The sequence below is a fragment of the Physella acuta genome, unplaced genomic scaffold, assembly GCF_028476545.2.
Source record: "Physella acuta isolate Inbredline_101_S28 unplaced genomic scaffold, ASM2847654v3 ptg000089l, whole genome shotgun sequence".
Classification (NCBI taxonomy): Eukaryota; Metazoa; Mollusca; class Gastropoda; family Physidae; genus Physella; species Physella acuta.
The window spans coordinates 348,886-366,604 of record NW_026731609.1 but is presented as its reverse complement, the minus strand read 5'-3'; the positions used below and the strand labels follow the sequence as shown (position 1 = coordinate 366,604).

At 32.2% G+C, this 17,719-nt stretch overlaps 1 protein-coding gene across 1 annotated transcript; it reads right to left on the bottom strand.

Annotated features, from left to right (window-relative positions):
• Positions 1-302: 302 nt before the first annotated feature.
• LOC131927720 (uncharacterized) lies at positions 303-10,436 on the bottom strand. The gene is made up of 6 exons (XM_059283501.1): positions 10,350-10,436; positions 7,326-7,399; positions 5,377-5,579; positions 4,206-4,440; positions 3,346-3,444; positions 303-712 (listed from the first exon to the last, which is right to left on the bottom strand). The coding sequence occupies exons 2-6, from the start codon at positions 7,375-7,377 to the stop codon at positions 645-647; spliced, it is 657 nt and encodes a 218-aa protein (XP_059139484.1). The 5' UTR covers positions 7,378-7,399; positions 10,350-10,436; the 3' UTR covers positions 303-644.
• Between the last annotated feature and the right edge of the window lie 7,283 nt (positions 10,437-17,719).

Here is a 17,719-nt window from a genome sequence, read left to right as displayed (position 1 = left end):
CTTAATCCTAGGATGACATTTATTGATATGATAGAGCCCGTTGACAAGTGACACTTTTTTAATCTTAAAAAAAACCCAATTTATTTGACTGTTTTTTAAACAAGTTTTAAACTGATTTTCAAAACTTCTGAACCTTTCCTCTGATTGTTTATTCTTAATTTATTAATTCACTTGTTAAATAAAATGGGACGAGTTCAGCAATTACACACATTTCAATGTTTGGAGGGAATTCAGTCGTGTATAACTGATTGACAAGACTTGGACAATATTGACAGAAACAAACCACAAAATTATTTTGCTTTTTCATAATATGCAATATTTATTCTCATTATTCCTACTTAAATTGAAGATAAATCGTATTTCTACGTATAAATTATTATAGTAAATAAAAGATAAAAGAGCTTACAGTACAGCTATAGATAGTTTACATCAGTTATCTTTCAGAGATCTTGACAGTGTTTTATTTTTATTTAAGATATAATTTTTTTAAAGTGACTAGCATCTTGAGTTATCAGTTTAAAACTATATTTAACTTTAAACATGAGATATCATTTAAAATATAAATATGGTCGTGATGTGTGACTCCACATTTTGTTTCATAACAAAGCCAAGCTTGTCCCTTTATCCGTATGCCAATCAAATCCTTATTCATTAAACGTCATCTTGGTTAGGAGGAAAGCAAACAGAGTTGCCATGCCAACGATGTTAGTTCCTGAGGATTATTTTAAAAATAAGTAATAAAGTATCGTTTTGCTTCTAGAAAAAAAAATATTTCATTAGAATGTAACCGCTAACGGACAATCAAACAAATACAAATGGTAGGACAAAAATATGCTGATCGTGATTGTTTTATACAGCATAGTTATCGATATAGTTTAACGGTGTCGTTAAAAAATAAATGAAATATAAGTAAAAATCGTTTTAAAAACATATAACTTGTTTCATAGTATCACTGTTTTGATAACATAAAAATAAATGTCGATACATATAATGTACCCCAATTAAAAACCCACACATATAACCAAAAGCAAATTAAAAAAAAAATGAAAATTGCTATTTTAAAAAATTGACTTGCGTTCATTTCATGTATATATGATACGGTCAAAGCCCGAAGTGCAGCCAAATCACGCATTGGCCGGCCAATGTGCGCATTGGCCGGCTCTCTTGGCCAAAGCCCGAAGAGCTTTGCACTGAGAGCGTATTTCGTACATTGGCCGCCAATGCGTGCACTGGCCAAAGTCCGAAGCGCTTAAACTTGACACCGTATATCATGCATTGGCCGGCCAATGCACGCATTTGCCAATGTCCTATCTAGACTATGTTGTGATCGCGTTTTCATTATTCTGTGTGCGGTTTCATGCTAGAAGTCGGTTTTCAATTCTTCACGTAAAACTGCTCTCATTGTCGTCCGTTGGCACTGAGGAAAAATCACTACGAACCATCGTATCTTCACAATCACTGACCGGCTGCCAAAGCTAGACTCGCTGCTATTGCACAACCATGTGCACAACAAATCGCTGCAAGTGTAAAAACAACCTACTATGTCATTCTAAATGCCATAAATGTCCAACTTGTTGTAAAATGTGACAACATTGATTGAGATTATAGTACAATAAAATAACTTGAATGTCATTTACTATAATTAATAATCAATAAAGACCTAATTTCATGATCCTTACGGTATTAAAAAAAACCCAAAATCAGATCATGATCTTCCAATTCGAACTTTGGCCGGTCGTCCCTAGCCAGAAGATCTTCTAATTCCATGGTCCACCATGGCCAGTCCACGGACTGGACGTACTGGCCGGCCAAAGGCCGAAATCAACAGCCATTTCAAAACTTTGGCCGGTCCATCATGGCCAGTCCGTGGATTGGCCGGCCAAAGTCCGAAATTAAGTAAAGTTTCGGACTTTGACCGGTCAATGGGTGGCGATATTGGCCGGTCAATGCGTGCTTTGGCCGACTTCGGGCTTTGACCGTAACATATACAACACTATATTCATCTACATTCACTCTATTCCTTACTACAGTAAACTAGGCCCTACTAATAACAGCGAGGGCTACTCAATAGCCGCAAAACAAAATCCAGGACCTCAGCTAAGTACTCGCGTTCCATACCACTACACTCACATGCTAAATAGTAGTCTTTTTTAACAGCGTGAAACATTTGAGTCAATATTTACTGGTGTTTAAATCTTTTAGATGAGCGATGATTACATTTTTTAAGTTTTGTAATTAAAGTATATTTTTTTCCGACCAATTAATTCTGTTACTATTATCAAATCACAAGAAACCCACCTAGCCAGCAGTAAGACGGAATAATTTTCTATCAATGTTTATTTTTTTTTACATTGTATTAAGTTTCAGACTAGGCAATTTATAGGGCAGTTGAAGTAAAGTTAATATGAGGCATAGTATGATAAGTTTTAACGCCCAGCCGATTTTGCTTTCTCTACCCTACGAAGTTATACAAACTAGGGCTCAGGGAAGTTATACAGACCAGGGCTCAGGGAAGTTATACAGACCAGGGCTCTTGGAAGTTATACAGAACAGGGCTCAGGGAAGTTATACAGACCAGGGCTCAGGGAAGTTATACAGACCAGGGCTCAGGGAAGTTATACAGAACAGGGCTCAGGGAAGTTATACAGAACAGGACTCAGGAAAGTTATACAGAACAGGGCTCAGGGAAGTTATACAGACCAGGGCTCAGGGAAGTTATACAGAACAGGGCTCAGGGAAGTTATACAGAACAGGACTCAGGAAAGTTATACAGAACAGGGCTCAGGAAAGTTATACAGACCAGGGCTCAGGGAAGTTATACAGAACAGGACTCAGGAAAGTTATACAGAACAGGGCTCAGGGAAGTTATAAAGAACAGGGCTCAGGGAAGTTATACAGAACAGGGCTCAGGGAAGTTATACAGACCAGGGCTCAGTTAAGTTATACAGAACAGGGCTCAGGGAAGTTATACAGAACAGGGCTCAGGGAAGTTATACAGAACAGGGCTCAGGGCTCGACCTTACTATATATTTATACAAAGTCATTATATTGTCTCCTTTTTAGTGTAAATATAAACACTTGATATTATAAAAGTATTTTATCAATTATTTATAAATTAAATTAAAATATTTTTAAAAATTATTTTATTGGTTATAAAAGCCTGATATTATAATAATTTTATACTGCCTATCTAGCAAGGCAAAAATGTAACCATGCTGGTTATTCGATTTGACGTATGTGACAGATTGTTCAAAAGTATTTCATATCATCACATAAAAGATAATTTAAAAATTAACATAGCCTCCTTCCAATAAGGCATTTTGATATTTTAAACTTTATTCAGACCTGCGATGAGTTGATTGTTTCCATTTGTCGAGAACTGCCTGAGATGGAGCGGAATTTGTTTGTTCGGACCATGATGAATGTAAATCGGATCCCAGTTATCTGTTTAAAAAAAACGGAGAACGTATTGTTATCCAAAAATATAGAAACAACTTATTATATATATATATATATATATATATATATATATATATATATATAGAGAGAGAGAGAGAGAGAGAGAGAGAGGAGAGAGAGAGAGAGAGAGAGAAAGAGAGAGAGAGAGAGAGAGAGAGAGAGAGAGAGAGAGAGAGAGAGAGAGAGAGAGAGAGAGAGAGAGAGAGAGAAAGAGACTGGTATATCGACATACGAGTGACCCGACATGCGAGATATGAGCAGTCAATAGAGAGAATTTTTGCTTTAAGTTACGAGTAAAATTTGATATACGAGTAACAGGATCCGCAAGTTTTACATTTCATGGCAAATATAACATCTTTGTCAAACAAATTTCACAACAATCTGAAGGGTGGAAGAAGCAAACCACCTGTACAGATTGTGTTGTAAACGGCCTTTATGTGAATTCCTGCATTAACCAACTTGTGTAAGTGCATGTGTTTAAAGCCTTTTAATTTTCTGAATGAGTTCATTGTGTGCAGTGTACGCCACACTCTTTACTATTTCACACAATAAGCTACAGTTTTCAGTTGTTCTGCACTACATGTACTTTGTGTGGAAAATTATATATATATATATATATATATATATATATATATATATATAGTATATATATATATATATATATAGATAGATAGATAGATATATATATATATATATATAGATATAGATATATTTAGATATATGTGTGTGTACATCGATACAATCACCTGGTTTGATTGAAGAGTCAAATTCATTGCTCCAAGATAGCTCGTCAAAATGTATTGGAAAGAAGAAGGGATATGTTTTAATCGGCGACTCTTCATAGGACCCTTGAATTAAGATCTTATATAGAGAACCGTCAAATGGAAAGAATTGGATTCTGAGTGGATTATATCCTGAGCAGTTGCATCCAGTGAATGGAAATTTACATTCGTCGCAAGGGTAGAGCGTGATTTCGCATATCTGAAACAGAAATGTTTTACCATACATCTAATACCAACATTGGTTAAATACATGTAAATAAGTGTAGTAAGAATAAGTAGCACACCGTCTTTTGGGTTATGTTAAGTTATTCCAGTTGAAGGAAGACCGTGTGGAAAAATAAGAAAATAAAAAAATACGTCGAAAAAAAATTGTAATAAATCTTTTAGTTCCAGATGCGTAAAATTTAAAAGACAAATGCTTTTCCATCTCTATAACAAATATTTATACAGCTTGGTAGTTTTGTCTCTCCTTTTTAAAAGAAATCCTACCACTAGACTACATATTGACGTGGTAAACTTAAATTTTCAATAAAATATAAATGATATCCCATTCAACCTATTTCGAATTATTTGTAATTATAGTGATCTGCGTGTAAATTTAACTATTCGGGGTGTCGGTATTAATTTTTTATTATTTCAGCTCTGTCAAAAAAAAAAAAAACACACACACACACGATTTAATGACTAAAATTCAATTTCATATAATACTTTTCAAAATATGATCACCTTATTTTCAAATATCTATATACCCATCCGAAGAATTTAGAAAATGTTTGCGAAACACTTAATTTTAAATACAGTTTTAAATAAAACAATAAACATTAAAAAAAAGACATTAAAATTCAAACAATAGAATTGCATAAAATGTCTCCTCCCCCCCCCCCCCCACTACGCTTGTCGCCGTAGTAACGTGATTAGATTCCTTAATATTTTTTTTCAGGCAGGCTTACACTCATATCAAACGCTTACATACAAATATACAACATACAAACATCCAAAATACAAACATCCTACATACAAACATCCAACATGCAAACATCCAACATTCAAACATCCAACGTGCTCTCATACACGAAAAAATTAAAGGTTAAATACAAATCAAAAACACATCTCCATTTGTCTCAAATCGTCTTACCGGCTTCCAATAATATTTTCCGTTTATGGGTACATATGTATAAAGCCAAATGTAAAAGCAAAGCTGTGGTATTGGATAATTCAATCCATGGATCGTGATACTTCCAACAATCTTTCCAGTGTACCGGCAACCTGGAGCGTCACATTCTCTTTCAAAGCCCTCAATCCTGTTCTCAAATGTTACATTGTGGGTTACGGCACCTTCTGTGTAGATACAAGGTACATTTTGTAAGACAAGGTTGATCAAAGTTTATAAGGCGGGTTTAGTTGATTTGATCCTACTATCTAAGTTTGTTTTGATTGTAGATTTCTTTAATTATTACAGCGTTGAGATTGTATATATAAAACGTGTCACTGGAAAGGGTTGTATCAATAAATGATATTTTATTAGTCCAAACTGTGTGCTCGATACTAGTACACTAGTTCTGAAATATGCATCACTGTGCATCGAAATCAAGAGTCACTGTGAATTTAAATTCGAATATACTTTAAAATATTTTCCACTGTTCTACTACAAACATAGGTTGCAAAACACATAAAGTTTATATTATGAAGCTTTTAGTCGTAGATGACTTTCAAATTATTGTTATTAATGCTGTGTGTCATTGTTTAAAGTTTTTGCTAAACTCACAATGTCTGTCTTTCTGTCTATTTGTATTTTTATCTGTGAACTAAATTTATCTCTTTAATGCAGTGAATTTTCTCGCAAGGATATTTATTTCTTAACCTAATAAAATATTAAATCGGAAATAAAAATTAGGTTAATAATTAAAAGAAAACTATAGGAAATAACAGATTGGCTAAAACAGTATTCAGTAAAAGCGATCACTTGACCAGTCAAGTAACTGAGGTGCGTCGTGTTCACTGATATTTTCAAACCAAGAGTATTTAGTCGTGCAATTTTTGAATAATCGGAATATAAAGAAAGGGTATGGAGCTGATTGATATTGATAATTTTAAAGAATTACTATTTATGCTTTTGATATTTCTAAGTACTAAAATGTAGAAGAAAAACTATTTATTCAAATTTAAAAAAAAGCTTTCATTTAAATGCACAACATTTTAAAAACTTAAAACAATGCTTTAGATTTTAGATATAACAGTAAAAGCGCAGATCGCTAATAAATTTTCAAACACAAATCATTACTATATTTTACTTTTAGGTAAAAGACTCACAATAAAAATCGTTTGTCGCTCAAGAAATCTCGTATTAGTGTTACATTTGGTTAATTGTTATATCCGTGCAGAGGCGTAGCAAGGAAAGAGAGGGTGGGTCAAGGGCCCCGAGTGCGACCCTAGGTAACACCCAGACGTGGTAGAAAACAACAAAAAACACGTTCTGAGCTGCTTTGTTGAATGGTAGATAGTTTAAGTTAAGAAAATATACTGCTACTTAGCTTAAAATAGTTATTTTACTGTTTTCTACATGAGTTGTGTGATACCAAAATAAAAACTGGAGGGGGTGGTAGGGTTTCTCAAGCAATCGATATACTTACAATATTTACATCTAGATCTACGTCTATCTCAAAATATAATATCGCACCATTCTTATACCACTACAACTAAAAGCATAGATTATACATACTATCTAAGAGTAATCTATTTCCAAAATATATTAAAACTATCGGCATTCAGCAATATTAGTGTATATTACACTGTATCATAGAAGTCTATAATGGTTTTTATTTAATTTTGAAAATATATGTTCATTATTTTTTTAAAAGAAAACCAGTTTAATTTATATTTATTTTAAACCGTTGTACATACAGATTTATTATTTTCCTGTAAAATATACATATAAATAATATTATATATATATATATATATATATATATATATATATATATATATATATATATATATATATATATATATATATATATATATATATATATATATATATATATATGCATATATTTATATATGTTTGTATGTATATATGGCACAAACCCGAGAGGCTGACAATGAACAGGAGCACTAAAACAGAACTAGCAAGGTCCATTTTCTTCGTGTTGGAGCCGAACCTGAAAACATAAAATACGTGATAGAAATTATTACAGTACAAGTATTGCATCATTTAATTAATTCAATTCTTCTATCATTTTGAAAGTTAATCTAAAAAGCACCATTTAACTATAATGTTAACCACAGATGATTAATAAAATGGATTATAAGGATTATAATCCATTATAAAATGGATTATAGGGTTTGAGAGGGGGGGGCACTGGGGGAAACAGGCGCAAAATGTTTAAGAATATAGATAATAAAAACTTATCTCTTGCTGCTTTTAAAGATTGAATAATACACTGCTAAAATTCTTTACTTGTAAATAAAAGAGTGTTCTAGATTGAATGTGTAAAAGCATAATAAACACAATTAAATTTCCTGTGACCGAAATATGAGGGGATCTACACTGGATAATGTAGGTATATCTTTTAGCACTTAGAAAAGTAACCAATAGTACAAATGAAAAATGTAGTAACACGTTATTTATATTTATATATATTATAATATATATATATATATATATATATATATATATATATATATATATATATATATATATATATATATATATAAACTTTTCCGATACCATTTTTTGCCATTTTTACTTTCTCGTATACACAGTATAGAGGAAGCATTTGGCATCCACCCTCTGCACCTCAGTGCTTCATCATATACGGACTATAGTGGATTTATTTTAATCGGGCAAAAACTATAAATCCAGATTAATCAAAATGTCGGCGTTTTATGCGTAAGAGAGTCGGAAAAAAAATAGATTTATTTAAACGAAATTTCACATATAAGTAAAAGATCTAATTTTCTGCCTTTTATGAAATTTTGAGTCATTTCCGGAAGTAGTAATTTACACTATTTCCGATTTCTCAAAAAAAAAAAACGCATATGAATTTATAAAATACTAATAATATTCCGCACTATTATACACATACTAGCCATCGGTACCCGTTGCACAGGCTATTCTGGTGACTTTTAGCTCTCTCCTCTTTACAAAAGGCTACCCGGTTTTTCTATTAGATATTTATCTCCGGGTAGCGGCATTTTAAACTATCCGGGGAGGGTGTGTGGGTTGTGTGTGTGCGTGTGTGTGTGTGGGGGGGGGGGTGGGGTGAGGAAGCTGATACTGTTTTTTCTTTATTTTTTTATGAATTACTTTTTTCAATTTCGTTCGGAAGAAAATGTGTATACCTACGTAAAGGGAGTAATGAAATGAATTGTAATTCAGCTTTAAAAAAAATTCATAATCGGAAACTCAGGAAAAGAAACATTTTATTGATCAAAAGCATTGGATCAAAAGGGTTTTGTTTTATGTATCGTCTATGTTTATACTTGTTTAAAATAACATAGACTACCAATACCTATTAGAAAAATTAAAACCAAATTAAATACAGTATTAGTCAACACAATACCATATTAAATGCACTCGCTGATTAAGAGTCTTAAAATTAAGAAACTTAAAAGATTTAGTTAAAAACCCGGCTGTTCAATGGTAGTTATGTTGTTTTTGTCTTACCACACTATCCCTATTGAAACAGGTGAACTCTACTTTACTTGGGGGTCGTCCATAAATGACGTCACACTCACACGGGGAGGGGGGGGGGGTCCGTAATTTTGCGACGGTGTGTGTGTGTGTGGGGGGGGGGGGGGGGTTCAGATGGTGCGACGTCACACTTTTGCATTATAAAAAAGAAATGATAGAAAATGAATTTTAGACGTTATTTCGTGTTTTAGAAAACTGTTTTAATAAATTGCAATAGGATTTGATTAAAATACTCTATTTTGAGAGAGTCCAGGCTGAGGTGTGACGTCATTTTAGGGGGAGGGGTCTGGCTTTTTGTGAGGATATATGACGGAGGGGTGGGGGGCGGGGAGGTAAAAATCGTCAAAAAAAGCGTGACGTCATTTATGGATGACCACCTGCCCCTTGTCCCACCAAGTCCCGATAGGTAAATTTATCATTCACATATAAAAAAATTTGAAAAAAATATATTTTAAGATTGTCGTTGTGTGTCTCGAACCCGGACCTCTCACGTGGTAACAATTACACTATCATGCGGGTATTTAGACACTATATTAATTAATGACAATAAAACAGGTACTTAAGAAAATTAACTTACGCGAATAAGCCCTATTCTTTTCAGATTAAATTCTATCACAAATTAGCCAATCGCATAGCTAAACAAACAAAGATTTCATTAAAATAATTAAGGCCTGAAATAGTTTGGTATAGAAATTTATTATTGGAATAGATTTTAGATCTAGGTAGGGTCTGGATGTAGATTCTAGATCTGTCTAGTTTTTCGTAGATCTAGATCTAGAATCTCTAGATCTAGAATATCTAGATCTAGAATATCTAGATCTAGAATTAGAATCCTAATAGATAAAAATCCGTATCAAGTTCTCCATATGTATATATCGCTGAAGATACTGATTTGATAGCCAGTGAATTTTTTTTGCGGACAGAGAGAGAAATGTGCGCACATGGGTTTTTATATATTAGGATAGTTTGTCGTTCACTTTTTTTCTACGAGATTCTGTTATATTTTTAAAAGTTTAAGTAATTAAAAATTGATAAAAAAAATCATATCTGTCCGTGTTGCCATTCCCCGTAGTGTTATGTAAGAATATTCGAGAAAGTGTATGGGAGAACACTCCCGCTTTATTATATTCAATTTCTTTCCAATTAAAAAATCAAACAGTCCTATTTTACAATCAGAGTTATTTTTATAACATCGTACAAAATATTTAATGGGCTTTTCGAATAATTTCGAGACTACTCTGTATGTCCATTAAGGTGGCTTTGGTTTAAATTTTCTTATAGATCTATCCTACATAAAATAAACATCTAAAAGTGCCTAACACTAACTAATAGAAACAAAAATGCGTTTAACGTAACTTAATGTCAATGTGAATTCGATTATTTGAAGTCAATGGTAACTTAAAATATGCACATGCCATTTACTTTTAAATTTTAACGTTGATTTATGTTTACGTCTTTTGTTATAAACTGCCTTCCATCTTGCTGATGATTTTGAAAACAACGTATCTTTTGTATAACAGCAGTTGTACTTAGTGCTAGATGGGTATTTTCCGTTTTTATTTGCACTTGAACAAAATGCTTTAAATACACACAAATAAACCGTGAGTGATCTCCCCTAAACTTTCTCAAATATTCTTATATAACACTACGGTGGATGGTAACTCGGGATATAGACACTGTTGTTAATCCAATTTTAATTACTTAAACTTTTTAAAATAGAATAGAATCTCGTTGAAATAAGAATTGCGCACCAAGTGAATGCCAATCCAAATGTGTATAATAGTGTGGAATATTATTGGTACTTTATAAATTTACATGCGTTTTTTTTTTTGTTGAGAAAACGGAAATAGCGTAAATTACTACTTGGGGTCAACGGAAATAACTCAAAATTTAACAGAAGGCAGAGAATTAGATCTTTTACTTACACGTGTATTTCATTTACCTAGCTGAAACAGTACTCAAGCTATAGGCTTTTGAAAAATTCAAAGTAGAAAAAGTTCCACTTCTGATTATCGGAAATAGCTGAAAAGTTGATACAGAACTACACATTTGATGTAATACTTAAAATTTCATCAATCTAGCTGTAACGGTACTCAAGTTATCGTGTTCACAGACTTACATACACAAATACACACACACACACACACACACACATACGGACAAGATTGCAAAACTATGTTTTTCCGACTCAGGGAGGTGTAAAATGTCGAGATTTGCAAAAATCTTGATTTATTTTTTCTGCACGATTACAATACGTTTTCTATAGCCTACTTCGTGTACCAGAAAGTAAAAATGTAAAGAAAAGTAATTTAGTTGAAACAACTAATGTAGTAAAAGATCTAATTTTCTGCCTTTTATGAAATTTTGAGTCATTTCCGGAAGTAGTAATTTACGCTATTTCCGATTTCTCAAAAAAAAAACGCATATGAATTTATAAAGTACTAATAATATTACGCACTATTATACACATACTAGCCATCGGTACCCGTTACACAGGCTATTCTGGTGACTTTTAGCTCTCTTCTCTTTACAAAAGGCTACCCGGTTTTTCTATTAGATAATTATCTCCGGGTAGCGGCATTTTAAACTGTCCGGGGAGGGTGTGTGGGTGCGTGTTTGTGTGTGTGGAGGGGGGAGGGGGGAGGGGTGAGGAAGCGGATACTGTTTTTTCTTTTTTTTTATGAATTACTATTTTCACTTTAGAAAATGAATTTTACACGTTATTTCGTGTTTAAGAAAACTGTTTTAATAAATTGCAATAGGAATTGATTAAAATACTCTATTTTGAGAGAGTCCAGACAAGATTTTGGAAAAATATCGATGTTTAAAAAAAAAAATCAACTGCGATTTTGAGGGGGGGGGGGGGGGGGGGGTTGTAGGCTGAGGTGTGACGTCATTTTAGGAGGAGGGGTCTGGCTTTTTGTGAGGATATATGACGGAGGGGAGGGGGGGAGGTAAAAATCGTCCAAAAAGCCTACTTCGTGTACCAGAAGGTAAAAATGTAAAGAAAAGTAATTTAGTTGAAACAACTAATTTAGTTAAACAAGTTAATAAAAAGTCTAGTGACAATTTAAGCGCAATTTCCTTATGTTATCTAAAAATAGCTCTGTCGTAGCGTAAAGCACACACGGGGACAAAACAGAAGACGTATAATGCTGGGGTGCGTTCAAGCTAGGAGAACGATCGGTTTGTAGGTGTTTATGTAATTTTAAAATTTGTGACCGAACGAAAGGATATTTTTGAAAACTTTCTTCGGCAATATTGTTCTAAATTATAGCAGGAATCGATTGGTAAATGTTTCAAGTCGCTAAGTGGTCTGGTTGCCGAGATATGGGCAAAAAACTGCATTTTTTCGAGGTTTTTTTGGCTTTTCCGGGAAATCCAGGAAGGAATTCCGGGAATTTATTAGGCCCACAATCATCCTCGGAACTTGCTTAACATATTTGCTTTTGGAACTAGTCCTCGATATTGCTTCGTTGAGGAGGAGATACGACTTAAAGCTGCGGACACACATCCATCCATCCAGAAATGACGAGTTAATAATCGCAATCCCAGTATGGAAATTGCGCTAAAAAATAACTATGCTGTTAGCAATTATTCAAAATAATAAATCTGTTACTATTAAATTTAGTTTGACTGTTTTTAAATCGCGTTTTTTATACGGTCTCCGCTTAAAAAAAAATCTTTCTTCATGCTGTGATATTTTAGCATTGATTTATAAAAATAAAATATTAAATTATGATCGTAGAAAAAGAATTGTACTAATTTATTTGTTTAAACAAAAATGAAATGATTAATGTTGTTGAATTTTTAAAAATTACAACTAAATGTGTATGCCTATTACACATCTATCTTAACAGAGTGATAATGTTGCTCGCTTGTCTTAATATTCTATGTACCATTGTGTCAAATTTGTTTTTTATTTTTAGGATTACAAAACAAGAATTGTTGCGTTTCTTGTTTTGGTTGTGTTGTGTGTATATTTTGTGTTGTATTTTGTTGTCTGTAATAAATTGTTTTGTGTTTTAGGCCTACATTGTGTTTTGTTCCTTTGTTTCCCCCAAACAGTACTTTTTAAATATATTTTACACCGTAGCAAAGCAATGACTTACAGCTAGTTTATATATATATATATATATATATATATATATATATATATATATATATATATATATATATATATATATATATATATATATATATATATATGGCGCCTTTTTTGTCGACTCGCCAATCCCCCTGACCCAAAAACCTGCATACGCCTAAAGAAGATACAAGTAACACAAAAACACAATGATGTCACATGTCATATGTTTAAACTACGGAAACAAATGGCGTCATTGACTTTAGAATAAAAATACAATTAAAAATAGAATGTCGAAAACGATACACAATACTAATGATGTTATCTTCAATAAGATTCGCTTACCACATCTTCCAGCGTTAGAAGATGAAGAAATGAACTATTTCATTCAAATTTGATTTAGCTCTAAGATCTACTTTTCAAGACGTTCGCTATGAAATGTATGCAATTTTCTCGGCCAAAAATAATAAACTATTTGGAAAAAAAAATACAGAATAGCCGAGTTTTTACACGCTTTTTATTTAACTAGCTTCCTCTGTGTTAATCCTGTCTAGATCAAAACGTGAGAGCGAAATTTCGGGCACTTCTACGAAACTCGGCACGTGGGTCAAGACAAGACCCGATGAAAATGCAATACGACATTAAATTTGACTTATGACTATTTAATTTTTTATGAATGAATTAAAATTTTCTGAAATTAGTAGGTAGTCTTATTCAACTATTCGGCACTATTATACGCGTGTTGTCATGTCTTTTGGTGCCTAATAGTTTTTAGTCATGCAACTCTACTGTAATTTTTTTTTTAAATTTAAAGTTCTGAAAAAATGGCACAAAAAACGTTTTGATAACAAGCTTTTATGTCATATGCATTAAAAGGAGAAAATAAAGGATTTTTCTTTAAATATATAATACTACACTACTATTTAAATTACTGTAAAGAAAAACGTGGGTCGCTTCCTAATATTAGTAAAGGTATCCAATAGATAATAGATTGACCCACGCATTTCTTTATAGTAAAGTATAAATTGAAGTGTATTATATATATATATATATATATATATATATATATATATATATATATATATATATATATATATATATATATATATCAGAGGCGTATCCAGGTTTTCGTTGTAGGGGGAGCGAAAAGAGCAAAAAAGGCGCCGAATTTTTAACGTGTATATATATATATATATATATATATATATATATATATATATATATATATATATATATATATATATATATATATATATATATATATATATATATATAGGCCTATATATATTACTTCGCTATGATGTAAAATAAATTGAAAGTAGCACACTGAAAGATTAAAAAAACACATAACGTAGGCCGACAAAACAAAAATTCTATCAATCTAAACAATATATATATATAAATATAAATATATATATATATATATATATATATATATATATATATATATATATATATATACACTACAACCAAAAACAATGAACGTAACACAATCTGTTTTGTAATTCTTGTAAAAAAAATTTCTTACATAATAATTCCTGGGAAATTATTTAAGACAAGTGAAATAGGGTAAATAACCACTCTCTTAATATAAATATGTATATATCTACACATGTAATTATAAATGTCAAAACAAATAAATAATTACTTTAGAATATAATGAAATTGTTTAACACTATTCGTGTTTACAAAATGTTTTTGTCTATAATCAGAATTTAATATATCGTCATCATAAATGCTGAAGTATTACAGCATAATGAAAGTTTTAAAAGCAGAGTTGGTATAAAACCACGCATTTCGATAACAAATAACAACATTCGGAATAACAGTCTACATTTAACTAAATATCGGTCTTTTAGTTCAGATCATATTTTTAATTAACTACTGCTTCTTTGTGTTCTTTAAAGATCATTTTTTAACATAGTGATAGGTGTGGATTAGATCACTGTATTGATCACACACCTTTTTACTGGTAATTGCAAAAACAATATTCACAGACTTTTACGTTTAAAAAGCTAATTTTCTGGCCGCACGGTACTTTAGTACAATCATTTCGCGTTTTTCTACATGTACTTAACAGATCAGTTCGGGGTGGGTTGGGGGGTGGGGTGGGTTCATCTTCTTCACCACTGTCCGGTCACTTTAGGTCAATTATCCAACCCAGTGTATACCTAGGTGTGACATTAATGTCGCTCTACACAATTGTGGTGGTGAGGTGTGGGGGGGGGGGGGGGGAAGATAACCAACTCAGAGTGAACATAGCGTCAGTTTTTAGATGACTGTTCTAAACATACACAAATATTACACAAATATATATTACACAAATATATATTACAGAAATATATTTAAATAAATAGCAGTGTTATTATGACAATATTTTTTACAGAGGGGTCCATGGGGGTGGGGCGTTGTAACTGTTTCATATAATTTGTAATCGTAATCACTATCGCCCAAACTGTCATAATACTACTACTTCATCGTGATGACGTTGACCTTGTCAAAATTTCCCCACCACTACGCAGTTTGCTCATAAGTAAATTTAAATAGAGGTGCCACATCAGTTGTATTTGTTTCTGTAATGTAATTTTTTTAAATTAATCACACGATTCAAACTGTATATATAAAATAATTATGTGTGAAATTTTATGTATAACATTTTCTAATTTAATTATTTGTAAGCAAATACATTATGCAGTTTCTTAAACTTAACACCCCTCTTGCCAATTGGTACTACCCGTAGAGGTTTTTTAAACATTGCAATTCATCGTAATGGTTATTTTCAGAATGGCAACAGTGGCGGAACTAGAAAAAATGGGCCACCCCGCAAACAATTATTTTGGGCCCCCCATATATGTATATGTATATGTATATATATATATATATATATATATATATATATATATATATATATATATATATATATATATATATATATATATATTTATATATATATATATATATATATATATATATATATATATATATATATATATATATATATATATATATATATACATACAAACACAATACGAACATATGATACTCCTTTCTGGCCTAATCGGGTTTTGAAAAAAAAATCAATTAAATCTAATCACAACATGTCATGTGTATGAGTGCATTGGTCTGTTGTGAAAATCTCTCATTTCATTTATGTTTAATACTGGTAATCATTACGTCGGTCAAAAGTATACAAATCATGAAGCCCTGTATAAGTAATGGTGTCTCGTGTTATGTTTATTTTAATGTTTTTTTGTGTTTATATTTTTAACTACAACTACGTTTCATTTTTATACTACACCATTCTTTAGTACTTATTTTTGTTTAAATAATAATTAAGATAAGTTATTGCTGGTTTATTTGATTATTACAAATCTATTAAAGGGAGCTTTTGAGCACCCCTATTTGACTATTTGAAAAAGGGAAATAATTTATGGAAGTGGTTTGAACGTTTGCCTATCTTTCACACTACAGCTAATGTGTTTATTTATTTTTATTTTTTTTATGCAACAACATGTCTTAGCGACTATATAACATCACTACTGTATTAGATCTGTTATCTGTTTATTATTAACAAAACCACTACCAAGGTGCCAGTGACGAAACTAATTTATATATATATATATATATATATATATATATATATATATATATATATATATATATATATATATAACACGCTATCATTCATGTATTTATTTGAGACGTTGCCTTGTTTTCTAGAACAGTGGTTATTAAACATAAACAATGTCGGCACTTTATTTCTTGGATATTAGTTGTTGGAGCGCTAGTTTGTCAACACTACCACCGATACGAGCCAGCTTACTTGTTCAGGCGCTATTTATTCGCTAATTGTAAGGCTAAGAGCGGGAGGGGAGGTCTGAGAAAGGAACTTAAAAGGGACAACAAAGCACCGATGTGCTTTTATCCATCAGTACCAAATTTGGGATGGTCTCACAAAGCCGTCTTAATATCTAGCGGCCTCTCGCGCCATTGATGTTTTTTCAAAAGAATTTTGCCGACAACAGCGTGTGTTTGTAGGAAAAAGAATATACATGAGCGTGAGATGGTGTCTATAGAATAAAGATACTCCAACCGCAGCTACAGTATTCTTTTTTCAAAACAACCATCAGGTCAAAAATGCAAGAAAATTAATTATAACTATACAAACATGTATTATGGGCGGCTGTGGGCCCCCTAAACGGCTTGGGCCCCCCGCATTGCGGGGTCTGGCGGCACTGTAGTTCCGCCCCTGAATGGCAAACTGATGCAGCTGTTAATACGTGTTGTAAACGTAGACACTACTAGACTAGTACAATAATGCTTAATTGCTGCATGAAAAGAAATCTTCTGATTGACATAGAAGTGCCGACCAAAAAATATTTTTTTAACAAATATCATTGTTTAAAACTTTGAGTTTAAAAAGTTTCCAAAAAGGCGCCACTTTGCTGAAAATGGCCAGAGGGGGAGCGGTCGCTCCCCCTGCTCCCCCCCTGCGTACGCTACTGATATATATATATATTTAAAATAATTTATTTCTCCTTAATAAAAAGGCTTTTATTACAAGCTTTTATTTAACTCACTTCCTCTGTCGTCAGTCTGTCTAGACCGAAACGCCGGAGTGAAAATTCGGAAACTTCTACTTGACCGATACGATTCACACTTGGCACGTGGGTCGAGACATGAAGACAATGCAATTTGAAA

Coding starts and splice junctions, on each gene's coding strand:
- LOC131927720 (XM_059283501.1), bottom strand. CDS start 7,377: ATGGACCTTGCTAGTTCTGTTTTAGTGCTCCTGTTCATTGTCAGCCTC. Junction 4,441..5,376: donor GAAAATATTATTGGAAGCCG/GTAAGACGATTT, acceptor TTTCTGTTTCAG/ATATGCGAAATCACGCTCTA. Junction 3,445..4,205: donor TGACTCTTCAATCAAACCAG/GTGATTGTATCG, acceptor TTTTTTAAACAG/ATAACTGGGATCCGATTTAC.